Genomic DNA, 26,193 nt, shown 5'->3' on the forward strand with positions numbered 1-26,193 from the left:
AGGATACCAGCTGCAGCCAGGTTAAGGGTTTCGGCCATGTAGGGGCTGCTCTGGATGTAGAAGCAGAGAAGCCAGCAGACAGTGCTGGTGCCCACCACCCTACAGAATGTCATGACCCTGTAAGGGGAGGATGACCTGCTCGTCCCCCAACCGCTGTCTCCCTGCATCATTCACTTTTATGTGTCTTGGGGTCTCAGTCTCATTGTCTGAATCCAGCTTTCAGGAGAGGGTTGGGGAAGCCGAGCCATGGCCAGCCGCCTGGGCACACCCTGTGAAAACAAAGGCTCAGCAACTGACCAGGTGTGGGAAGTAGAGTCAGGATTGCCCTCTGTCCTCAGAGGTTCCTGCTGGGCCTCTGGGATTGGCAGGATCCTATGAGCAGAGTCAAGGAAAGGAGCAAGTGTTCTGTAGAGACTCTTCCTTGCCTTCCCAGACCCTCAGCTGCAGTAGGCCTTCCCCCCAAGTGCCCCCCAGCCTGTGTCCCCACCACGCTCAGGTATCCCTGATGCTTCATGCTGTGCCAAAGGCAGGGTGTTTATCTGCGCACCCATGTCTTCCATACAGCTTCAAGAAAAGTTGTATTTCTTTACTTTCTATGACATGGAGCTGTCCCCAACCTCTCGCATAGACACAGACGGTTTTCTTGATGTGGTTTCAGATGTTGATTTCATACCTAGAATATAATATGCAAATAATTAGTTACGTTCATACTTTTTTACCATGGTTCCATCAAAAAATAATTTTGGAGACTCAATACTCATTAAGTAACACAGTCAAAAATAGAGTAATAAGGTAGGAGAAAGTAAACTGAGGCACCAAGGAGGAAACAATGGAGATAAGACTAGAAACCAGTAGAAAAACAAAATAATATCTGTTTTCTACTTTGCAGAGTAAACACCTTGATAATAGGGCCTGTGTCTAATTCATTTTTGTGTCTCTCACAACACCTCGCTTATTGTTTGACACATAGTAAGAACTTAGTATTTTTCTGAAATAAATGACCCAATGATCCAGCAATTCCACTCCTCGGTATTTATACACAAGTAAAGAAATATCTGCACTCCTATGTCCATTGCAGAATTATTCTCAATAGCGAAGATACAGAAACAACCCTAATGTCCATCATTTGAATATTAAGAAAATGCAGTATATACATATGTTTTAATATTATGCACCTTTGAAAAAGAAGAAAATCCTACTATGATTTGAGACGATATGTGTGGTTCTGGATGACATGCTAAGTAAAATAAGTGACAAAAGAACAAATACTGCATGATTCCACTTATATGAGATATCAAAAACAGTCAGACTTATAGGAGCAGAAAGTAGAAGTGGGATGGGGTGAGTGGGAAATGAGGAGTTGCTGTTCAGCGAGTGTAGAGTTACAGTCCTACAAGATGAATAAGTTCTGGAGATCTGCTCTACAACATAGTGCCTGCAATTAACATTACAGTGTTGTGCACTTAAATATTTAAGGGGGTAGATCTTAGGTTAAGAGTTGTTAGTACACACACACCTACACACGCACACACACAACAAAAGCAAAACGACACAAAGAATCTTTTGGAGGTAGTAGATATGGTTATTACCCGAGAGTGGAGATGGAATCCCATGTATATGCATATTTCCAAACTTATTAAATTGTATTCATTAAATATGTGCAGTTTTCTTTTGCATATCAATTATACCGTAGAAAAGCTGGAAGAAAAAAAATGAGTTAAGTTTCATTAAAACTAAACTACTATGCATGGCTTTCAAAGTACAAATTTTATCGACATCCAAGTCCTACCTACCTAGTGACACCAACTTTATCTCTTAATGTTTTTAAAGAAAAATCTGTTGCCTCAGAACAGCCTTGATATCTCACAAACACCCTGATTCATTTCATGTTCTACTTATATTCATTCTACTCCCCTTATCTAGAAGTACCATTTTTATTTACAGTTGATATTATATTTTTTTTTACGTAGCCTCCCCTGACTTTGAAACACATAATGAGCTCTGTTTCTTGCCTGCTTCTGGGCAGAGGAGGCTGCCCTCGGCTCCTGCCTAGAACCCTGGGCATGCTCTCAAGAAGATCATCCCTAAATTAGATACCAGCCCCAGGAAGCCCCAACTCCACTGGAATCCAGTCAGGAAGGAACCTGGCTCCAGAGGAGCTGACATCAAACCTACTCTGAAAGGAACCCAACCTTCACAAGCCTGCAGGTCCACATCAACACCAGAGGTTTACTGAAATGAATCCCTGAAATGCCCACTCTCCAATCCTGCCAGGCAGCCTCTGGGTGTGGTCATCAGCTCAGTCTCTAAGCTCACCCTGGAGCCATGGCAAGACTGTAGACCTCTTCAATGCCAGCCACAGGGAATCTCAGGAGGAAGCAGCTGTCCATCACACTTGAAGACATCCTGTTTCCCCAATACATTTACCTATATAAACTCCAGCCCTCAGTCGATCAGGGTGGCAGTGGGACTTTACTCTGTCTCTCAACAAACAAACAAACAAAAGCACATAATGAATTTGTATGGACTGTCACTCAAATTCTGACTCATTTGCACACTGTCTTGCATTGTTTACTCTTTTATGAAACGTTTTTAGTATGGCCTTCTAACTGACCTCCATGAAGGCAGAGACCATAACTAGCTTGTACAACTTTCTGTATCCCTTCAATGCAAATCTCATTTTAGTTGCTTAAGGGAACTTATTTGATTGAATAATTGTATGACTTCTCTAGGTAGAGAGGCTTAAAGTGAAATAGAGTAAAAGAATGTTTTGATTTTATACCAAGAGTTCCCCCATTCATATCGTAATGTATATTTTAATGAGTGAATCCAGCACTCTTCAGAGTCCTGATTACTATCATCAGCTTGAATTATCTTTAGAGAGATAGAGAGAGAGCAAATGTCTTGGATTACAATTAGCAAGATGATTGTAATGAAGTAATGTCTGTAGAAAAGCATGAGAGCCATTCTGTGAGCAACAAACTGTAACAGCCTCATTCCCTGAGCTGAGGTTATTGATTTGTTACCGTCCTATCATGCTTGAGGTTCCGGGAAGTGGTGGAGATTTTCAGACCGTTCACATGCAAAGGATTGAAATCAAGGGATGGAAGAAACGAAATAGTAGTTTGATTAAAAAGAGAGAGAGAGAGAAACCAGAGTCTGAAACATAAGGAGAGATTATAGAAAGATCTAAAGGTATGGAAGCAAACAAATGCACGGAAATTTTCTAGAATTTTTTTGTAGAAAGCAGGCAGGACTTTAGCCATTAAATAAGCTTTTTATTTTAGAATTATTTTACATTTACAGAAAAATTGCAAGAATATTACTGAGATTTCCCATATACCTTATGCCCAGGTTTTCCTATTGTTACCATTATAATGGTACATTTGTCACAACCAGTATTGATACATTATTATTATCTACAGACCGTACTTTATTTTAACTTTCTTAGTTTTTACCTAATGTCCCTTTTCTGTTCTTGGAATGCATCCAGGGTATAACATTAGAGTTAGTTTTCATGTTTTCTTAGGCTTTTCTGTACTGGTAGTGTCTCAGATTTTTCTTGTTTGTGATAATTCTGACAGTTTTGAGGACACTGATGAGGGATTTTATAGAACGTCTCTGAACTTAGGTCTCCCTGATGTGTTTCATCATGATTAGATCAAGGTTATATTTGACGATAGAGGTTTTGCGTGACCCGAGTCTTGAGCAACAAGGTGGAGAAGTAGACGGGCCATCAGAGAAGACGGTCTGGGCAAAGCTGTAGAGGCAGGAAGGAATTCCAAAGGATGTTGATGATAATACTCAACTTTTACTCGGGCTGGCCGGTTAGCTCAGCTGGTGAGAGCACGGTGCTGATAACACCAAGGTCCAGGGTTCGATCCCCGTACTGGCCAGCTGCCAGAAAGAAAAAAACAAAAAAGCTCATTTATTGAATGTATGCACTAGGAAACTAAGATTATATAATCTTATTTAATCTCCATAAAAATCATGTGTTCATTTATTTATTCACATAGTCAATTATTGATTGAACTTCATTTGGCACCTACTATCTGCTTGGAACTGTACTGGCCACTGGAGACACTGTAATGAAGGAGACATTGTTATTATCAATTTTATGCAAAGAAGATTAAATAAATCACCCAAAGTTACAGAGATAGTAAGTGGGAGAACTGGGATTCAAACCCAGGCTGTCTCAGGGCCGGGCCGTGGCTCACTCGGGTGAGTGCGGTGCTGATAACACTAAGGCCACGGGTTCGGATCCCATATAGGGATGGCCGGTTAGCTCACTGGCTGAGCGTGGTGCTGACAAACCCAGGCTGTCTGACTTCAGAATCCATTTTCCAAAAAATGGTATAATCACATACATCGTCATAGTCATAATTTAACATAAATGCGTAAACACCATCACATTTCTGTTTCTCTCATTCTCTCTTTCAATCTGTTTTTTTTTTTTTTTTTTTTGCTTGCCTATGCTCCTCTGCCTCTGTCCTTGCCCCTTGACAGTCCCCACCCTCTGAACACAGATTCTTTGTGGGGGAAGGGTGGGACTGAAGTAATTTTATTTATTTGTAAAATTTTACTCTTAAAACATTTTTAGGTTTAAAGAAAAATTTCAAAAATAGTACAGAAAGTTCCCACATATCCCACATCCCATTTTCCTATTACTTGCATTGCATCTTATATTACTATGATACATTGATTACAATTAATGAGTCAATATTGACACATTATTATTAAATTAGGCCCATCTTTGTTCAGATTTCCTTAGTTTTCACCTAATGTCTTTTCCTGTGTCAGGAACCCATCTAGGATACCACATTATGTTTAGTTGCCTTGTCTCCTTAGGCTCCTCTTACTTGTGATAATTTCTTAGACTTTCCTTGGTTTTGATGACCTTGACAGTTTTGAGGAGTACTAGTCAGGTGTTTTGTAGATTGTCTCTCAGTTGGGATTTGTCTGATGTTTTTCTCATGATTAGACTGGAGTTATGTGTTTTGGGGAGGAAGATCATAGCAATAAAGTGACATTCTCATCATATCACATGAAGGCACATACTATCAACATGACTTATCCCTGTAGATGTTAAGCTTTATCACCTGGTTGTGATAGTGTTTGTCATGTTTCTGTGCTGTAAAGATATTCCGCCCCCTCCATACTGTATGTACTCTTTGGTAGGAAGTCACTATATACAGTCATATTTGAGGGGGGAGTATCTACATTAATTACAATATTTAATAAACATTATTAATAGACACATCTTCTACGTGGAAGATATGTCTATTGTCCCCCCCTTATTTATTCAGTCATTTATCTATGCTTGTAGGTACTCATGAATATTTATTTCATACTTTGGGTTATAATCCAAAACTACATTATTTATTTTGTTGCTTAAATTATTCCAGCTTTGGCCATTGGAGCTCTTTCAGATGCTTGTCCCTTTGACATACCCCCTCACTCTGTGTGGATTTTGGGTGCAGCGGGGAACCTACTTACTTTCTGGCACAAGATGCTCCAAGCTCATCTTGAAGTTGCCTGACCTAGCCCTAGAATCAGCCATTTCTCCAAGAAGCCTTAGTTCCTTTTATTGGAGAATGGTATTAGAAACCAAGATCTGGGTGCTAGGGGTACTCATTGCTGCTGAGTTGTTGCTTCTAGGGTCTTTCAGCTGACTTGGCAAGGAAATACATATGTGTATACTAATATATGTATATACACGTATCTATAAAGCCATGTGTAAGCATCTCTGTCTACATTAAACTAAACATGAGTTCATACTGATGTCTCTAATGCTAATCCATTACCACATGGATCATTCTAGCTTTGTCCCCTTGCTTATCTACAACCTCCTACTCGAACAGTGAGAAACCTCTACCACCATACAGCATCTATTTGCTTAATTGCTAAATTCCAGTAACATGTATAGTGGTTTCCAAATTGTTGACCTTTACCCCTGTGGGAAACAACTTGATCAACGATAGTACAGGGCTTCTGTAAAGTTCCTTTTGCCTTTAGTCTTACAGACTCCACTCATTTCCAAAGTTACTTAGTTCAGCATGCTTTCTATCTACTTTCTTCAGTAAGGGTGTTCACACATTTGTAATATAGTTATATTATTTTGTCACATTCTGCATTCATCCTAGGATCCCCTGATCACTAAATGGTATTTAAAAAAAAAAATTTTTCATATGGGCCGAGCCCGTGGCGCACTCGGTAGAGTGCTGCGCTGGGAGCGCAGCGACGCTCCCGCCGCGGGTTCGGATCCTATATAGGAATGGCCGGTGCACTCACTGGCTGAGTGCCGGTCACGAAAAAACGACAAAAAAAAAAAAATAATAATAAATAAAAAAAATAAAATAAAAAAAATAAAAGATTTTTCATATATTAAAGTTCATTCTTTGTGTTGTACTGGTGTATGGATTTTGACAAATGCATCATGTCATGTATTCACCATTGTTTTATTTATTTATTTATTTATTTATTTTGGGGTGGCTGGCTGGAATAGGGATTGAACTCCATTCTGAGGGGCTTTTTTTTCTTTTCCTTTTTTGCATGCATGGAGGTAGTTGGAATTTCTGCAACATGAGGAAAGACAGATTTATTATTGTTGCATCGTCAGTGCTTCTTGAGTTGGCCAATACTTTTTAATTGGGAATTATTATTAATTTATTCCAATTACTATCAATGTAGTATGTTCTAGGTATTGGATTAACCCTGTAACGTGAACACATGCATCTTTGCACCAGCTGTACTTTTAGCTGTAATGTCTTCAATGACTAGACTTCCTTTTTTAACCATCTTAACCATCTGTAAATGTCCAATGACTAAACTTTTAATACATGTATGCATCCTGTTGCAAATACAAATCATCCATGACCCTAGCACCAAAAGAGATCATATCCTATCTCCCCCAACTCTGCTAGTACAATGGCATTTCATTACTATCACAAGTTCTTTTCCCCCTGGACACCAGGCAGAAGTAGCATAGGTTAGCCTCTGTGACCTTTGTCCTGCTTTAAGAAGACCAGATGGGGTCACCTGGTGTGCTTAGGCAGGAAGATTTCTGCAGTCCAGTTTACCCAGGAGTAGAGACTGAGTGGTTCCCATGATACAGGACTTTCAGTGTGAAAACCAGTTGTCCTGGGAAAACCGAGATGAGTTGGTCACCCTACCTGGTACCCTAGAGACCAGCTTGGTCTCAATCAATTAAAACAGAAAATATTTCTGGAAAAACCCTTCTGTGAATTAAACCCCAATTGCTGCTGTGATCTGTGAGGATGGGAAGACACATGAGTTACATAAGAAGGAAGGACCTCCCAATATAAAGGAAAGGGAGGCATACTGAGTTCCTACGGGTCAGGCACTATATTAAGCACTTCACAAACATGATCTAATATAACACCTAAATTCTGTGAGATAATGCTATGCTCCTTGCCCAAGGATAATCCAAGGAGAGCATGCAAAGGAGCTCCTCCCCTGCTTCCTGCTCAGTGGCCAGAGAGAAGGGGGCTTTCCAGAGGTGGTGGGGGTACAGTAAGGGAACAGGAAAGGCAGCTTGGATGAAGTAATCTGGATCAGAGTTCTGGCTCTAGAACGTAACACTGTGTAACTTTGGGCAAGTCCATTTCCCTTCCAGGGTGGCAGCTTACTGTCCATGAGACTTTGGCCCAAATAATCTTTTTAAAAAATTATTATTATTATTATTATTATTTTTAAAGATGACCGGTAAGGGGATCTTAACCCTTGACTTGGTGTTGTCAGCACCATGCTCACCCAGTGAGCTAACCGGCCATCCCTATATGGAATCCAAACCCATGGCCTTGGTGTTATCAGCACCACACTCTCCCAAGTGAGCCATGGGCCGGCCCGACCTGAATACTCTTAAGGTTCTATTCAGATGCCCTGTCTCCAGGGGGAGGTGGGTGAGGAATTCCAGAAAGCAGTGATATGTCTGGGCCATGAGAAAATTAAAGACCCCTTTGCTGGTCTTTGGTCCCGATGTGAGAGTATGTGGAGACAGTTGCACGGCCCAGGAGAGAGTCCAGCATCCTTGGTTTTCTCAGGCTAATACTTTGTGAAGTTAGAAAGGACTGGGATACTTGAATTTCTTAAGATGCCAAGTACTTGTCAAATCGAAGACATGTCAAAACAGGGTCACAAAAGTCATAGAACACTTAAAATATTTCAAAGGTCTACATTTAAATATTTTTAAATGTTTACATTTACCAAATTAATGCATCTAACACACACATTAAAAAGCATAGCAGCAAGAAGAAGCGAGAGCAACCCCTGGATTGACCAAAGCCGGATATGGCTGCATCCCCACAAGCAGCACCTGCATCCCACCTCCACTGCCACCAAGCCCAGAAGAAAGGCTGAAGGGGATTGCTAAAGGAGATAAGGCCAAGGTGAAGGACAAACCACAGAGAGCTGCAAGGTCATCTGCTAAAACTGCTCCTCCAAAAGCAGAGCTCAAGCCCAGACCCCTGCAAAGAAGGGAGAGAAGGAACCCAAAGAGTAAAAAGGGAAAACTTTTACACTGGCAAGGATGGGAATAACCCTGCAAAAAATGGAGATGCCAAAACAGACCAGGCACAGAAAGCTGAAGGTGCTGGAGAAGCCGAGAGAAGTGTGCGCCTTAAAAATTTTCACTGTGGTAGAAATACACGTAACCTAAAATTTACCATCTTAATCATTTTTAAGTGTATAGTTAAGTAGCATTAAGCACATTCACATTATTGTACAGAACTCTTTCATCATGCAAAAGTGAAAGTCTGTACCCATTAAACAATAACTCCCCATCCGTCCTCTCCCCCCCAGCCCCTGGTAACCACCATTCCAGTTTCTGACGTTAGGAATTTGACTAATCTAGGAACTTACATAAGTAAAATCATACAGTATTTGTCTTTTTGTGACTGGCTTATTATTTCACTCAGCATAATGTTCCTAAGGTTTGTCTATGTTGCAGCATGTAACAGGATTTCCTTCCTTTTTAAAGCTGAAAAATATTCTACTGTATGTATGTACCACATTTTGTTTATCCATTCATCTGCCAATGGACACTTGGGTTGCTTCCACCTCTTGGCTACTGTGAATAATACTGATATGAACATGAGTGTACAAATATCTCTTTGAAACCCTGCTTTCATTTCTTTTGGATATGTAACCAGAAGTGGAATCACTGGATCGTATGGTTATTTTATTTTCAGTTTTTTGAACAACCCCCATACTGTTTTCCATATGACTGCACCATTTGACATTCCCACCAACAGTACACAAGGGTTGCAATTTCTCTACCTCCTTGCCAACACTGGTTATTTATTTATTTATTTTTTGATAGATGCTATCCTAATGGGTGTTAGGTGGTATCTCATTGTGGTTTTAATTTGCATTTCTCTGGTGACTAATGATATTGAGTATCTTTTCATGTTTGCTGGCCATTTGTGTATCTTCTTTGGAGAAATATCTTTTCAAACCCTTTGCCCATTTTTTAGTAATTATTTTCTGTTGTTGTTGAGTTACAGTTCTTTAAACATTCTTTCTAAGGGATTTTTCTCAACTTTATCATCCAACACTGCTATTTAGTTTTTATTTCTGCTATTATTTATTTTCTAGGAGCTCTTAACTTAATTCTGTTTTTTAAAAAAAATATTCTGTTCTTATTTCATGGTTACAATATTTTATTTCTAGGGAGACATCAAATAACTGCTTTTCTATTTTTAAAATATATTTCTTTTCCTGGCTTGCGATTATTTTCTCCAAATTGTTCTAATTTTTTTCTTTTCTGTTTGTCTCTATCTCTCATATTAGAGGCTTTCCTCAAGGCTGCCAGTTTGGAACTAGAGTTTGCAGCTTTCCTGAGAATCTGGCTGTGCGCTCCCTCCTTCCTCTCGAGTCCCGCAAGCTGTCCTTGTGGTTTGGATTCCCCCTTCCCCAACACACACACCTCTTGCAGCCAGGTTCCTACTACAGCCAAGTGATCCAATGTGTTAGCTTGCACTGGGGCAGCTCTGTGCCTCCAGGATGCACATAGTGGGGTTCCAAGCCAAAGCTTAGAAGGAGCCTCAGAATAATCGCCCGACCCCTTTCTGGGTCTAGGTAGGATTCAAACTCAATGCCCCAAACCCACAGGGTGAAAGGAGGGGAGAAGGTGGTGAGCTCAATCCAGCCCCCCTCAGAGTATTGCTGGAGTGCTAGGTGCCACTTTAATTCTATTTCTGCATGTGCCTGGGTATATTTCCATAGTTTGTTCTATCCCATTGCTTTGTTTGGCTTTTTGTGCACCAGTTTTAATTACTGAGGCTCTATAATATGTTTTAGCATGTGACAGTGCTATTTCCTCCCTCCGTGTTCTTCTTTCTCAGAGCCTATTTGTTCCTGGACTAGTCATGTTTATTTTTTCATATGAATTTTAGAAACAAATAGGCTAGTTTAAAAAACACACACGACCTATTAATCCTATTAATACTATTACTGGGATTATGTGAAATTTATAATTTTACTTAAGGAGAATTAAGATCTTCATTATATTGAGTTTTCCTATCCAAAAACATCATTCATCTTTTCTGTTTTCTTATCTGTAAAATGGGAGTAATAATAATGCCAATCTCAGAGTGCTGTCCTCAGCATTAAATGAGAAAACGAATGTGAAGTTACAGTACAGTGGGTCCAATGTGTTGCTTTATCCCTTCTTAGCTGTATGAACTCGGGTTTGGTTATTAGACTATTTTTAACTTCTGTTCTCTCATTTGTACAATGGAGATAATAACAATGTCTGCTTCTTAGGACTGTAATGAGGGTTAAATGACAAGAAGCGTGCAAAGTACCCAGTGCATTGCCTGGAACATAAATGCTCAACAACTGTTAGCTGTTCTTCTTAAAAAAACAAAACAAAACAGGGTATCTCAGGGCAGAGAAAATGTGACTGGTGGGATCCACCTTAGATGGATGGCCCCAGGGTCAACTCTTCTTCCCTAGAACCTACCTAACCGTAGATCGCCACATCTGATTTTCCCGGTGCGTCTGGGAACGCAGAGGGATTCGAAGCCCCGACCCCGGACGTCCAATGAAGCCGTGAGGATTCAGGATTCCGCCCCGCCCGCAGGGCCCCGGCGCTGCCACGTCTCGCGCGGCCTGCTAGTCGTACGGGAGTGGGCGGGGCCAACTCGGGTCCGCCCCCTAGCGCTTTCGTCACGCCTTAGGCCCGCCTCCCTGCTTCCTGAGTCGCTGGTTGGGTGGCACCGGGACAGAGTGGCGTGGCGCTAACGAAGGGGCGGGGCAAGCACGCGCCCGGAAGTCCGGGGGAGGGGGTGTGACGTACATCCGGCGAGTAGCTGGCGGTCTCTGGTGTTGCTGGTCGGTGTTCTCTGAGGGAGGTTTAGAGCCCCTCTCCGCCTCCGGTGGAGCCCCTAGGGCCGTGAGTCTGGGGGCCGCGGCAGCGGGAGGGAGCCGGGGGCTGGGATGGGTGGTGGGGAGGGTCGGGGCGGAGGCCGGCCCCGGTTGTGCTGGGGGTGGGGGAAGTGACACGCAGGCGGTTCTGTGGGGCTGCGAGGCCGGTTCTGGGCGGGGACCAGCCGACTCGGCCGTGTCACCTCCGTCCCCTGCCTGTCTCTGGGGTATGGAGCCCACCTGCATTCCGTTCGGGGGTCTTGCAGTTTCTGGGCCACATAACAGTTATCTCGGATGTACTGTGCACCCCCGTTAACGAAACGGCTTCGCGTCCCCTGTTTCGGATGAGCTTCACAGCCCTCCGTGAAACCCGCGGGAGCCTTGTTTTACAGACTTAAGGACTGAGGCTTTCCAGGCCCCCCGCGGTTAGCAAGTGTGACCTCTCAAATCAAGTGTACAGGCTCCTAGTCGAGGTCTCCCCCCACATCAGCTCTCTGTTATCATCTCATGTCCTGGGTCGAACCCCGTGTTTTCGCTTTCCACTTCCTCCTTTTTCCCTCTCTCTTCGGAGCGCGGAAAAATTCCCTCTTGTGCATTTGGCACAGGTTAGTGTTTTCTTCACGATTCTAGCTGAGGGGTCAGGAGCACACTTGCGAGGGTCAGGCCTAAATTGTTTCTGTTAGTATTCTTCTTTACTCTTTTCTCCTTTACCCTGAGGCCATCTGCTTAGATTGAGACGGGGGCCTTAAGGAGACTTGCCATGGGCTGACCTTTGACATTTAAACTGCAGCTAAGTAGTTTCTTAGCTAAAAGCCAGCTACCTACTACCCCAGATCTGTCTGGAATGGTGTCACAAAGTTGGTCTGAGTATGTATAAAAAGTAATGCGGAACTTTTTTACTGGCCGATGGTCAGTTTCGTGCTTCTCCTTTCTATTTGTTTGAATCAGTTAGTCCTGAAGCAAGTTTCCGTTTTGGGTATGTCAGCAGTGTTTTTGTTGGTACATTAGAGCCCTTAAATTTTAGAGTACTCTAACTTGCTATAAGGTGGTAGAGTGGATGAAGAATAAAAAATAAATAGAATTTAGTTAAAATACCACCCAAAAGATGTGATGAGATATAAGAAAGAAAACTGAAGATTATCATCTATGTAGTTGGTGGGTTAAAGAAGTTTTGTGGTTTTTTTTTAAAAAGCAATTTTGTAATGTGGATTTGTATTTTATGTGCTAATAGGAAGAGCTTTGGCTTTGGTGTTAAAAGACAAGGGTTTACATCCTGGCAGTGTTAACTTTTTCAGCTGAGCAATGTTGGACAAATTAGATAACCTAGGAATGTCAGCATCATCTTGTTAAATGAAGCTGATGATCCCCTCCTGGTAGGGTTGATAGGATGAAAAGAGATGTACGTGCAGGTACTGTATAAACTGTAAAACTCCTGATGAGTTTGGAACACATACTAAGATCTCAAGGACAGAGAAGCCATCAGAGTCATTTCCTTAACTTTGGGTAGTGGTACTACCAAACTTTTTGGGTCCAGTAAGGATTTTTATTATTTTTTAACTCACCCGAAGAGTATTATCAGTCACTTTCTATACATCATCTTGGAGGGAAGAATTATAGGGCTTTTAAAGCAGAGATGTCAAGGGAAAATAAATTGGAAAAGCGAAGTAGTTCAATTACCATGAAAAATTCTTTAAAGTGTGGAATTTTCCACTTGTCACCTTCCCATAATTCATTTAGTTGGGAATATTGCTAAAGTGTTGTAAAATTTTAAACAGAGTCTGTAAAGTATTAACTGCAAATCAGTGTAGTACAAATGAATATTGAGTGGGAGTGACCTTAATGAGGGGAGGTGAGCAGTGCCTCTCCAAGGGGTAGACTGAGAAAAGTAAGATAGGATGTCTGGTTTGGGGGAATTGCAGAGGAAAGGCACATTGTTCTTTTACTTACCTATAATAAATACGAACTTAAGCATAGGAACTTTGTAAATGTATTTAAGTTATTGGACTTCTTAAAGTACAGACTAAGTTTCCAGACAAAACTATTATTTAATATGCTAAATGTGGTCTGTCTTTCTGCTAAAATATATTTGAATGTTACTAAAAAGGTAAAAAAAAAAACTTCATTTAGTATCTTTTTATAAAGCTTAGTTTCCACTTCCACCCAAATCCCCAATCTTTATTTGGCTGTCCATTTTTAGAGCCATGAAAAGTAAATATTAAGCAGGACCTAAAGTTTATAGGTCAGGCCACGGGCCTGATAAAAATCTGGCAGTTTCCTCTTCATCTAGCATTCTTTGAGTGAAGAATATCGGTGGGTTTTTGTGGGTAAACTCTTTTACCAGTTACTGTGCATGAAAGTTTTGTTTGATTGCAGTTGGTCACATCTAGTATAAAGCCTTGTGTTCAGATGCACTGCTGATGGAGAGGAGTAAAAGTGGGGATATTTATTTTTTCTTTGCCAAATCTGAGATATTGCGGTAAAAATTCAGTGTGACCAGCAAATGCTGACTCTGAGAAACCTTAAAGTCTCTAGATCTTCCCCTCTTAAATCACTCAGAGGTCCTCTTGCTTATTACCAAGGTATGTAGTAGACCTTTTAGTAGCCTTGGGTCATCATTTGTTTTGTCTTGACCTGTGGAAAACAATAGGAAAAGTGATGTCAATATTAGTACTAAGATATGTGCTTGTTTAGGAACCTACTGCTATATCCTAAATGAGTATTCTTATTTTAAGAAAATAAGTTTTTTGTTTGTTTGTTTCTTTGTAGGATGGGTCAGGAATTGATCACATTATGAAAGGATTCTTTTCTTATCCCTTCGTGATGTCATCTCTTTATAAGTTGAGACTCATCTGCAAAAGGGATTAAACAAATATTGTTTAAGAAGAGATAGCATTGGTAAATGGAGCAGGACAATTTGTGCCTTACAGTAGGATTTTGGATGACTGTTTTTTAGAGCTGTTTACAAGGTTAATATGCTTTTCATTCAGGTTAATATGTTTTTGTTCTTATTTTCTACTTAATGCATCTATGTGGCATTTTGATCCAGATTATTGATGAGAATGATTTTCTGGAGATGTTACTAACTGGTAGACAGCAGTGGTACATCTAGGAAATGTGAATGAACAGCTGCTTGGAGGAGTGAGTCACACAGTAGAAGAGGAAAGTATTTAACTCATAGTCCGAGTATCATAGATTGAAGACTATTAGGAAACCAGGAATTGGTGCAGATGTGAGGATCCTATAGGCTTTCCTCCAGGGTACAAAAGCCATATGTCTTCAGAGGGAAAGAGATTAGTTTATTTTCTTTACTTTATTCTCTTATGCCTAAAAACATGAGACTGTAAACATGCATCAGGGCAAGAGAATAAGAGTTAACTTCTCCAGAACTGTACTGGCATTCAGAAAGCTAATGTTTGCTACTTTCATATTTTATACAGGTAGTAAGCATTAATAATGTCTTTCATCTTTGAATGGATCTACAATGGCTTCAGCAGTGTGCTCCAGTTTCTAGGTAAAGCCATTTCCTTGAAATATATCATAGGTTTCAAACTTTGTGCATTTTTTCCAACAATTTAAATATAAGCAGCCTTTGGAATGTAGAGAGCAAATTTATGTGAAAAACTTTTTTCTCTTTTAGGGCTCTACAAGAAATCTGGAAAACTTGTATTTCTGGGTTTGGACAACGCAGGCAAAACCACTCTTCTTCACATGCTCAAAGATGACAGATTGGGCCAACATGTTCCAACACTACATCCGAGTAGGTTTGAAAATACCAGGTGACCTTTTGATCTTTGAAGGTCAATGTCAGGCTTGAAGGATGAATCCCCAATTGATGCAGTTCTTTTATTAACTGAAGTCCCAAAAGCCAGCTCACTTGAAAAAGTTCCCTGTAGGACACACTCGGGTCACATACTGGTAGATCTAACTCTCTGGAACTTTTGTCACTATTTGTTCTTACTGGTTCTGTAATAGGATACATTTCCTATTTACTTCTAAGCAGCAGAAGATACTTTGGAGAAACTTTTGGCTTTTAGAATAGTTTAAGAGCATTTTCACCCTTGCATCCTTTTCTTTACAAGATGAAAGCTTCGTTAAATTTGCATTGGTGTTAGCTTATAGCACTAGTACTTGGTCTTTGCTGGATGGAGAAGTTTATTTCTTTCCTCTTTTTTGACAATTTTTCAGCGTCAGAAGAACTGACAATTGCTGGCATGACTTTCACAACTTTTGATCTTGGTGGGCATGAGCAAGGTAAGAGATGATTCACTGGAAGCATGGTATTGACTTATAGTTCATTTTGTGCACACGCCCCCCCCCCCCTTTTAAAGCATTATCATTTTTACCTTTTAAATTATTTGCATTTAGGATTGGGGTCTTACTACTTTAATGAAGTTGTTTTATTCACTGATCGTTTTCAAGTAATTTCAAACATGTCAAAAGTTGCATACGTAATACAGAGAGCTCCATTTACCTATACCTTTTGCCTAGATTTATTAGTCTCCTCTCTATAATACATGTGAATATTTATTTTTTCTGAACAATGTGGAAGTACATCATGCTTCTTTACTCTTTAATACTCTAGTGCCTGTTTCCTAGAATAAGAATATTCCCTTATATAATCATAATAGTTATGAAACCAGGAAGTTTTATTTTGATCTGCTCTATAGTATATATTCTTTTTTTTGGTCGGTTGTCCCAGTAATCCCCTGTATAGCATTTTTTCCTCTTGAACAGCTTCAGTACAATATCACATAGTATATTTAGTTATCAAGTCTGTTTTATATTCTTTTTTTTTGGTGGCTGGCTGGTAATAGGGATCAAACCCTGGACCTTGGTGTTATTAGCACCATGCTCTAACCAACTGAGCTAGCCAGCCAGCCCTCTTTTGTATTCTTTATTCAGTGGAGTGTAAGTATGTAGGAAATTAACTTATTATTTGTAAATAATTTCAAACTTGTCAAAAGTTGCAAAAATAATACAGTGACCACTTTGATCTAAATTATTATTTTGTATACTCTACCAATTTGGGACACGTAATACCTTTTTGCTCTTCTCATAAGTGCTTTTTGCCTTACTCAGGCTATGTCTGTTTAGTTCCCAGATTCTTTGTCTTGCATGTGTCTTAGAGATATACAGAATGTTCATCTTTATCTGATGGGCATTCATTTTACATTTGGAAAAACTTTAGGTGTAGGAGTAAAACATTTAAGATGTGGGAATAAATATTTTGGGAAGGTAGGGAAAAGAAAGTATTGATTCTGTCAGATTTACTCATTTGTTATTAAATTGAGTTGAGAAGTCTCCTTTTGGAACATTTTATTAGGTTGAATCTGATATAGTTTTTTTAAATGTAGTTTAAAAACCAGAATATTGTTAATTTCTCATTGTTCAGCCTAATTTTATAGTTGGTGATTTTATTAACATATAATTACATTTATTTTATTCATTTAATATTTATATCCTGAAAAAATGTGATCATATATGTAGTATGATCACAATAATATAAAATACCTGTACAGAAAAAAGATTAGAAGAAAATATAGCAAAACATTAACACGGGGGTGTGTTTTGATGGAGGAATTATAAATTATCTTGTTTTCTTTTTTTCTGTAATGAGCTTATATTTTCATTTGGGTAGGAATGGGTGTATAGTGTCTTCTATGTTTCTTCCAAAAGGATTTGTACATGGTTACAAATTTAAATTCAGAACAAGATAACACTGAACCAAGACCATCTGGAGAATGCAGGAGGAGTAGACACCAGATGGTTTTAGATACCTGAACTGGGAATTGTAGATTATTTGGTAGGATAAATTTAGCTTTCAGGTTTTGTTAAGGTCAGAAGGGAAATGTGTGGATGTATATAGCTTAGTTTTGTTTGTTTAAGGAAAATTTACTTAACAGAAACACTTTTTCATAATATCCTAGCCACCATTTTACCAAAGTGTTGTACATCTGAAGGTTTCCTTTTTTATTTGTATAACTTTTAAATTTTAACTTAAAAAGCAGTACAGGCTCAATGTAACAAACTCATTCAGTATGGATATATGGAAAGTCAAAGTGAAAGTTCTCCCAGCCTCTCCTTCCCAGTCCCCCTCTTCAGAAGTATCCATTATTAACTGATATAGAGATGTGTCCTTATTTATCCCACTGCAAGGACTAGAAATGAGTGGCATAGAAGTTATAATATAGTCAAAGCACTACTTCCCACCCTTTATCACTTCATGTGACAATTAAAAAATAGCATTTAGGGGCCGGCCCATGGCTCACTTGGGAGAGTGTGGTGCTGATAACACCAAGGCCACGGGTTTGGATCCCATATAGGGATGGCCGGTCATCTTTTAAAAAAAAGAAAAAAAAATAGCATTTATAGGGCATGTTGGGTTAAGTATGGGAGGCTGAGGTAACTGGCCTGGGGGCTTCAACTGCCTGTCAGGCCTAGTCCCCCTGAGGGCTGAGTGATGAGTGTGTCAGCACACACACACACTAGCTGAGACTAAAGTTGTATGGACAAGTAATTTATATCCTGATGTTTTAACTTAAAGAGATTGCAAACTAAACTGGCTCCAGGGGTGAGGCAGTTTATTTATTTATTTATTTTAAAAAGATGACTGGTAAGGGGATCTTAACCCTTGACTTGTTGTTGTCAGCACCACGCTCCCCGAAGTGAGCTAACTAGCCATCCCCATATAGGGATCCAAACCCATGGCTTTGCTGTTATCAGCACCACACTCTCCCAAATGAGCCACGGGCCGGCCCTGAGTCAGTTTATTTAATTGAGTAAAATTGACTGGGTGAAAGATAGTAATAATGGAAATTTTGGCAAACCGAAGAGCTTAGACATCATCTAAAGGGGCAGCCACCATTCAGTTCCAGCTGATTATTGGCATGTGGGTTGGTAGTCATGAGACTGCCAAATGTCACAGGTTTTCAAAGAAAGCAGAAACTGAGTTTCAAATTTTTAAATTCAGGTTCAGCTCATGGACCATGAGTTTGCATCCTCTTTTCTGACTGACTTAATACTGGCCAGGACTTGCAGAATCCATAGGGAGTCTAATGTTATTGAGACCTGGTCAAGATTTGCCCAGTATATAGACCATTAGGTTATTCATTTTCAAAATATGCATTTTTTATTGATGCAGCTACAAACTTTGTCTTTTAGCACGTCGAGTTTGGAAAAATTATCTCCCAGCAATTAATGGGATTGTCTTTCTGGTGGACTGTGCAGATCATCCTCGTCTCATGGAATCCAAAGTTGAACTTAATGTATGTTTATATTTTTTTCCTTTCTTGACCTCTATTTCTTTTAAGGAATACAGCTCAGTAGTGCCAATACTTAATCATTTCAGTTAACATTTGGTAAAAATCCTAGTTGCAGGAAGAAAATGTTTTAAAATCTAAGACATTGCTTTTCAATGTCCTGAGGGAACTCAGCTTGAATTTGAATAAATTAACTTAGTTGTTTATATTATAGTGTGACTGTATGGCCTAGTCTGCTCAGGACACTTCTCAGTTTATGGCTATTATCTTTGCGTAATTAATAGTGTTCCCTTTCATGTTTCATGTATGGTCACTCTGTGTAGTGTTGGCATAGTGAAACCATGAAAGATATATTAGAGTTCTTTACATTTTTGAATCTGTGTTCTCAGGTTTTACCTACCCACCCTACCACTGAATGACTTGGCAGACTTAACAGTCTCTTCTCAGTCTTCAATTTTGGTCACATGCATCCTTTGGTACTATCAAAAACTTACTTCAAGTTTTCTCCTTTGTCAGCATTGTATTTTCTTGGCTTGATGGTTTCTATAATACTGTCTTTGTTATTCCTCCTTCATCACCCTGTATCTCTTTTTTCTCTTTGACTTATAACTGTCTCCCTGAATTTTTGTTCCTGGCAATTCAAACCTGTCTCAAGTTTATTCATAGGTATGTTTCTCAAATCTATAGCTCTGGTGTCATGTAGAATTGCCTAAAGATCAGTCCTTACCTAACTTGACCTCTTGGCACTGACTTGTTCTCTCTTTAAATTCCCCTTTACTCTCTTGATTTTGGTGCTGTCTCTCTGCCTGATACTTCTCAGTCTCTTTCACAAGCACTTGTTCCCCTGCTTAGCCCTTAAATGTTGGTGTTTCCCAGGGTCTGTACCTTCTCCCAGGCTGGTCTCTTCTACTCCCATTCCTTCATCTGCCACTCATATGTCAATGACTCCCAAATGGATTTGTCTTGTCTAGACGTCTCCTGAGCTCCAGCCTTATACATAATACTACCCGTTAGACAACTACACCTACTGATTCTTTTTTTCTAGAATGGAACTGTTCATCTTCCTCTACCACCTACCTGGACATCCAGTCTGGAAACCTGTGAATTACTGTAGATTCTACCACCACCCTGCCATGCACTGTAATACCAGAAAGAACTTTCTCAGATTTGTCATTGTCCTACTTAATATCCTTTAATAGCTCTCTATCACTTTCAGGGTAAAATCCACAGATCTTTTACATAGCACATAGATCTTTCATGATCCTCCCTCTGTTTACTTCTCTAGCTTCCTTTCTTCCTACTGCCTACATTGAACTACATTCCAAAAATAGAGAACATCTTGTCCTTCCTTGTATATGCACAAGTAGCTATCCCTGCCTGACTTCCTCACCTGTAAGCCACCCTCACCCCCCCACCTTTTTGCTGGTAAATTTTTAAATGTAGATCTCAGATATAACCACTTCTGGGAAGCTCTCCCTGACCTCTCAGACTGTATTACCCTTCCCACCTTACCATTGTCTTTTGTCTTTACTGATACTCTTATAGGCCTCTCCCACCAGACTATAAACTTATATGGTAGGGACCTTGTCTTATTTCTTTGTGAAATCCCTGCACCTAGCAAAGCATCAGACACGTTGAGGCATTTCGTCAGTGCTTAATGAATGAATGACATCCTCACTCTAATTTTATCTAACATTTCCTGGAATTCAAGATGGCCAAAGCATGTTCCCCTTTATTCCTTCCACTCTGCTTTTCTTTTGATGAGAACTAGATGTCCAGACTTGTAATCTGTTACAGCTTTGCCTCCTCTTTTGTCTGTTTTATCATGTAGACATTGGTCTCTTCAGTACTTTCTCCAAAATGCCTCCTGGACTGTTCATTATATACTGCTACAAGATCATCACCTCTTACATGAGCACCACAGTTAGATACTATTTGTGAAGTTTTTGTACTGAAAGTACAGATTTTATTCACTAACTTCCAGATTTGTGGTCTTTAGAATCTATTGCAGCTAACTTGTTAGAGTGGCACCGTATTGTGGGTCATCCCTTCCCATCCCATTTACTCTGTCACTGCATGTCAGTATTAATGCTTTAATCCAACCAAGTAGTACTCCATGTGGCTTCTTGAAATCTTATCTTACTGCAGAGGCATTGCTTGTATTCTTCCTTCAACTTTCCATCTATCCAAATCCTGCCCTTCCTTTTGAGCTCAGTATAGGTGTCATATTTTTCTTAAGATTCTCCTCAAAGCCAGAATTGCCATTTTATTTTCCTGAACTTGTTTTAGTATTAATGTTCTGTCTCCATTCATTGTGACACTCAATCAGTCACTTCTTTTTGTTCTTACCTTTGTTAACATATATATGAACAAATAGTGAAGATTTCTTGAGGACAGGGATGTGTTCCACCCTTTCTTTTGTGTGCCTCTCAGTGCCTGACATAGTGCTTTACACACATTGGGCACTCAGAGAATACTTAGTGAGTTGCTCTAGCCATCTTTGAGGCTCTCTAGCCAGAGCATTCATTCATCTAGGAATGTGCTGAGTAGATATCCTCGGGAGGATGGTTTGTGGTTGAGTGAAGTAGCTCAGAGTTAAAGTTGGGGCAGTTCTGCTGCCTTGTAAATAGACAGCCTTAAGATACAATTGTTTTGAGGCAGTTAGTGGATTTTTACCTAATGTCAAGGGTGTTATATAATGTCAAGATGAACCTTTAAATCACTCAGATATAAAGAAGATCATATTTTCACTTTATATTTAATGCCTTACAAGACCAGTGAAGTGAAAGTTTTCATTATTTCTTGGGCTTTCATGAATTCCTCACTTAGCATTTTTTTTTTTTAATCTCATCTTTAGGCTTTAATGACTGATGAAACAATATCCAATGTGCCAATCCTTATCTTGGGTAACAAAATTGACAGAACAGATGCAATCAGTGAAGAAAAACTTCGTGAGATATTTGGGCTTTATGGACAGACCACAGGAAAGGTATGACAAAAATCTTCAGGGGACATATAAAGAACATTCACAACTTTTAAAGCATTGATGCTTTGCTTTTCTTTCAAAAGTTTAAATAGTCTTAGGATTTGTTTTATGATGGGTATTTTGTCAGCTTTCTGAAAGCAGGAGCATGTTCTTTCCTTAACCATTTTCTAATAGGATACGTTCCTCAGGTATTTGAGGAAGGAGGAAATAGTGGAAAAGAGAAACTTGCTCTTTTAAAATTTTTCTGATTATCTTTCAAATCTGATTCTGAAAAATGTCTTTTGAAAGAGTCTTTCTTAGTCAGAAATCAGGTTTTTTTGACTGGAGATTTCAGGTTATGAAGAGTAATCATTTATATCACTTTGCCAGTATTGAAATCAAAGCTTTTGACTATCCTCAGTGTTCTTTGCTGAGAGAGGTAGGACTGTTATCCTCATTTTGCAGATGAGGAAACAGAAAGAGTGATTTCTTCAGATCCACACAGCAAGTCAGTTGATAAAACCAGAAATAAAACTAGAGTCTTCCAGATCAGTAGGTTATACTGTCTCCAGTTGGAATGAGGATTCTGTTGTGGGAAAGTAGGCTTGTGAAAGAGAAAATCTAGATCAGATATAATTAGACAGGAGTCCTGATCTCTTCAGCTTGAGGGTTTTGGTGTATTTTATTTTTTTCAAATCTTCCTTTTCTGTGATCTGTGATAACTTTTTTTTTTTTTTTTTAAACATATTTCCTTAGTCTTGCCTCTTCTTGGTTATGTGTTTCTAGAAATCCTTTCTTCAGTTCATTTAGTTTTGTCTCTTCTTTTTTTTTTTTTTTTTTTTTTTAAAGATGACCGGTAAGGGGATCTTAACCCTTTACTTGGTGTTGTCAGCCCCAGGCTCTCCCAAGTGAGCGAACTGGCCATCCCTATATAGGATCCGAACCCATGGCCTTGGTGTTATCAGCACCACACTTTCCCAAGTGAGCCACGGGCTGGCCCTAGTTTCCTCTCTTCTGCATGAGTTCTGTACACACGAATTTTTAATTTTCTTGATACAACCTGTTATCAGTGTTTATTTCTGAATGCATATGTTAATGAGAAAATCCTTACTTCTAAACAGTCCCATACCTCTTTTGTCTGTCAAAGGGCATGTTGGTTCCATGGGTCCCAGGGGCGCTTTGTTGATTTGCTGCCAGTAACTTTCCAGATGAATGTTGTGTGTTCAAAGCAAATGCTCTTGGTGGGGAGGGAGGAAGCTGGGAATAGAACTGTGCTGACTATTCTATCCTTATCCTTAAAGGAAGAATCCCTGAGAAAGGCATCTTATGGCTTTGATATCATTTCTGTAATGCATACATAGGTTTGCTCTTAAGGAATGGAGAAACTAATTTCAGTGATCACCCTTTCAAGCTTTTCCACCATGGAGTTGCTAACAGGCCTTTTCTGGTTTTGCCTCACTTAGGGGAATGTGACCCTGAAGGAGCTGAATGCCCGCCCCATGGAAGTGTTCATGTGCAGTGTGCTCAAGAGGCAAGGCTATGGTGAGGGCTTCCGCTGGCTCTCCCAGTATATTGACTGATGTTTGGACAGTGAAAATAAAGAGTTTTACTTCTCTGGACTGATCCTATTCACAGCTTCCTCATGAACTTTTCTAATAGAACAAGGAAAGCTCTCCAACCGTGTCTGGCATTGAGAAGCCAAGAGTCTCTGTCAACTCTCTCATCGCCCAGTGGTGACATGTGCTCTTCACACTGTTGGGAGGTAATGCTGCCCCACGTGCTGGTGCAGGTCAGTATCCCGGAACTTGGAAGCTGGCAGGATTTGCCTGGAAAAGCTGTGTGCCATCATGGGCTACCTGAAAAGAAAAACACGTCTCACCACTGTGGTTGATTTCAAAAGAAAGTGATTCTATTTTTTAAAGAAAGTATTGTTAACATAATTGGTATCCATCCTAACCTTTTGAGTTCACAATTTACTTGGTCCAGAGTTTTCTATTTTTTTTTTAAAAACTAGTAAATGGCATTTAGATACTTCCTAAAATTATGAACAGATAAACATGGGAGGCCAGAGCTCAGCTGGGTGAATTTATTCCTGCTGGGTTAGCAGGTTGGTGAGAGAAGCTCCCCTGAGCTCCCTTGTCTCTATAGTAAGTGGCATCACCTTGTGCACAGAGAACTAGAAAAGGGGCAGAACCCTGGCCTCACAGTTGCAGCAGGTTTCTACTGTGGTAAGCTAGGGTCATTCCTCCTCATGGAATGTGGAGCAGACTGTTCACTGTGGAGGAGTTCATTATAGAGTGGGTTATTGTTATTTTTTTTACTTGTAAAGTTACAAATTTCAGCCAGTCTTTGCTTTTATACTGATGTGAAATTGCAGTTCTCTCTATAACACCTTCCTTTTTCATTTTCAGTTACAAAAAGTAACTTTTGCATCTCATGTTGTCACATGCTACAGGTGTGTCTCAGTTACTTTTGCACAGATTCAAGGGGGAAAATTTTCTGAATAGGAGGACAGAAGACAAAGTTAACAGCTTAAAGGCTCTTAATTCTGTGAGTTGAGGACTTAAAAACCTGGTATTATAGGACTTCTTTGAATCTAGGAAAGATTTAATCAGTGAGCTATAAAATTTCCACTTGCAGAATTTGGTCTCTTTGTTGGGCTGTTGATGAGTTCTTTTTCTTACATCTTTTCTCCTTATGGGTTATCTATTTTGTTGGTGTGTAAGTAAAGGTTAACATCTATAACTTTTCCAGATTTTTTTTGTTATGAAATTGCCTTTCTCCATTCCAGAAATAATAAGCTGGGGAAAACACTAACCCAAGAACTTTCCGTAGAGCTGTTCCTTTGGAGGAAGCATCACTTATTGTCAGTAAACACCCAGTATAAAAGCATCCGCATCCCCACTTGTGTGATGATGATTATTTTTACAGCATTCCATTTTCTTAGTGCCACGTGTGAAATTGGATTTTCATGATCTTAACCTATATTTTACCCTTGTAGTAAAAGATGAAAAGATGAAAGGAGATGGTTTTAAGACAGGAGGATATGTTTATTCATTTTTCCTTTAATTAAAGATTAGAGGTAGTTTCCTCAAAATTGAAAAATGTGATGATAATGATGCTTTTTTGCAGAGGATTGAACTAAATCAAGTGGATTCCTTCTAGTGTGAGGGTAGGAAAAGTGTGGATAACATATTCCTGGGGTGTGAGAGTATTGTTCTTTAGTTGGATTTCTCATTCTTAGTTTAGTACTGACCTGTTGGGAAAATATACTTTTTTCACTGCCAGGTACCAAATGCAGAGGCTGTGTGAAGTGTAAGTCTAGGAAGTACGTGCATTTCATTTATTAGCAAGCATAGCTGGATTAAGACAAAATTGTTGGTTTGGAAAGGGGTTAAAGCCTTAAGTGAACAAATCTAGCTAGCGGTGAATGAACTAAGTAGTTAACTTGCATAGTTCTTATTTCCTTGGGCTAAAGGTTACCCATACTTCTCTATCCAGAGACATGAGGAGTATGATTATTTCAGTGTTAGTTTTCTTGTTTTTGTTTTTTTCCTATTTGTCCCTAATCACTTTGTAGCAAGCTAGAAAACTGTGGGTTCTACATAGGGCAGCTCTTTGTGAAAGTGGTTTATTTTGGCCACTGGAGAAAGAGGGAATTGAAAAGTCAAGTAGCACCAGTCTATTTCTTGCCCCACAGAACACCATTCCTATAATAAGATAGTTGAAAGAAGCTGCTGTGAGGAGCTCAGCTCCAAACAGAGGATCAGAGCCTTGTACAGGAACTCCCATGAATTGAGACTTTTCATTCTGTCTTGTCAGAGTGCACATATGTCCTATTTCAGGAAAAGTAAAAGTCATTTACAAAAAAAAGTCTGTATCCTAAGCATTTTAATAAAAAGTTAAACTTGTTATTTCTTTTTTTATTGGTTTATTCTGAGTTTGAATATACAATGTCGTTTGTTTGGGTTGAGGGGAGACAAAAGTTCTTCCCTACATATAAGACAAAGTGTTTAGGGTGGATGTGAGAGACATTAATTTTGCTGTGGGGGGTGGGGGGAGGCTGGGCTACTAGAGGTAATAAATTTAATACCATTTGAGAACCCCTGGAACATGCTATGGATCCAGGGTTTTGGTCATCTCTGCAACAGCATGGGGATGGCAGATGTTTGAGCAAAATCTTGTTTATGTGCTCACAAGGACTGGGTCCAGTTTAGGTGTGTTTTACTCATCATTTTACACAAAATTGGAGGAAATCAATTGAATGCTACATTTGGCAAGATAAGGGAGGGAATCTATGCTTGTGCATTTACTAAGCTTGTAGGAAGCCTTGCTTTTAGAAGACCCCACATTGGATTCAGAAGTTTGGGGACAAATAGAATGGGAAACAAAATGCAATGGCTTTGTTTTTTTGGTGGCTGGCTGGAATGGGGATCCGAACCCTTGACCTTGGTGTTATAACACTGTGATCTCACCAACTGATGCAACAGGTTCTTATAAGCCAAGTATTAAGTTAATGGAGGTGTCCTGTTGTCCCTATTAAATGAAAGGGTGCCATGGGGTCTGTGGGTAAATGGGTTT

At 39.6% G+C, this 26,193-nt stretch overlaps 1 protein-coding gene, 1 non-coding gene and 1 pseudogene across 2 annotated transcripts; all 3 read left to right on the plus strand.

The window, feature by feature from the left end:
- Positions 1-246: 246 nt before the first annotated feature.
- On the plus strand, positions 247-11,140 carry LOC134381697 (non-histone chromosomal protein HMG-17-like; annotated as a pseudogene).
- On the plus strand, positions 3,823-3,896 carry TRNAI-GAU (transfer RNA isoleucine (anticodon GAU)). Its single transcript has one exon. It is a non-coding gene; the product is annotated as a tRNA-Ile (tRNA).
- A 181-nt stretch (positions 11,141-11,321) lies between the features above and the next one.
- Positions 11,322-25,526, plus strand: SAR1A (secretion associated Ras related GTPase 1A). The gene is made up of 7 exons (XM_063103221.1): positions 11,322-11,416; positions 14,826-14,899; positions 15,026-15,145; positions 15,574-15,639; positions 18,550-18,653; positions 21,505-21,636; positions 23,076-25,526. The coding sequence occupies exons 2-7, from the start codon at positions 14,842-14,844 to the stop codon at positions 23,190-23,192; spliced, it is 597 nt and encodes a 198-aa protein (XP_062959291.1). The 5' UTR covers positions 11,322-11,416; positions 14,826-14,841; the 3' UTR covers positions 23,193-25,526.
- Positions 25,527-26,193: the final 667 nt, after the last annotated feature.

Source organism: Cynocephalus volans, chromosome 7 (assembly GCF_027409185.1).
Source record: "Cynocephalus volans isolate mCynVol1 chromosome 7, mCynVol1.pri, whole genome shotgun sequence".
In the NCBI taxonomy this organism is placed as follows: domain Eukaryota; kingdom Metazoa; phylum Chordata; class Mammalia; order Dermoptera; family Cynocephalidae; genus Cynocephalus; species Cynocephalus volans.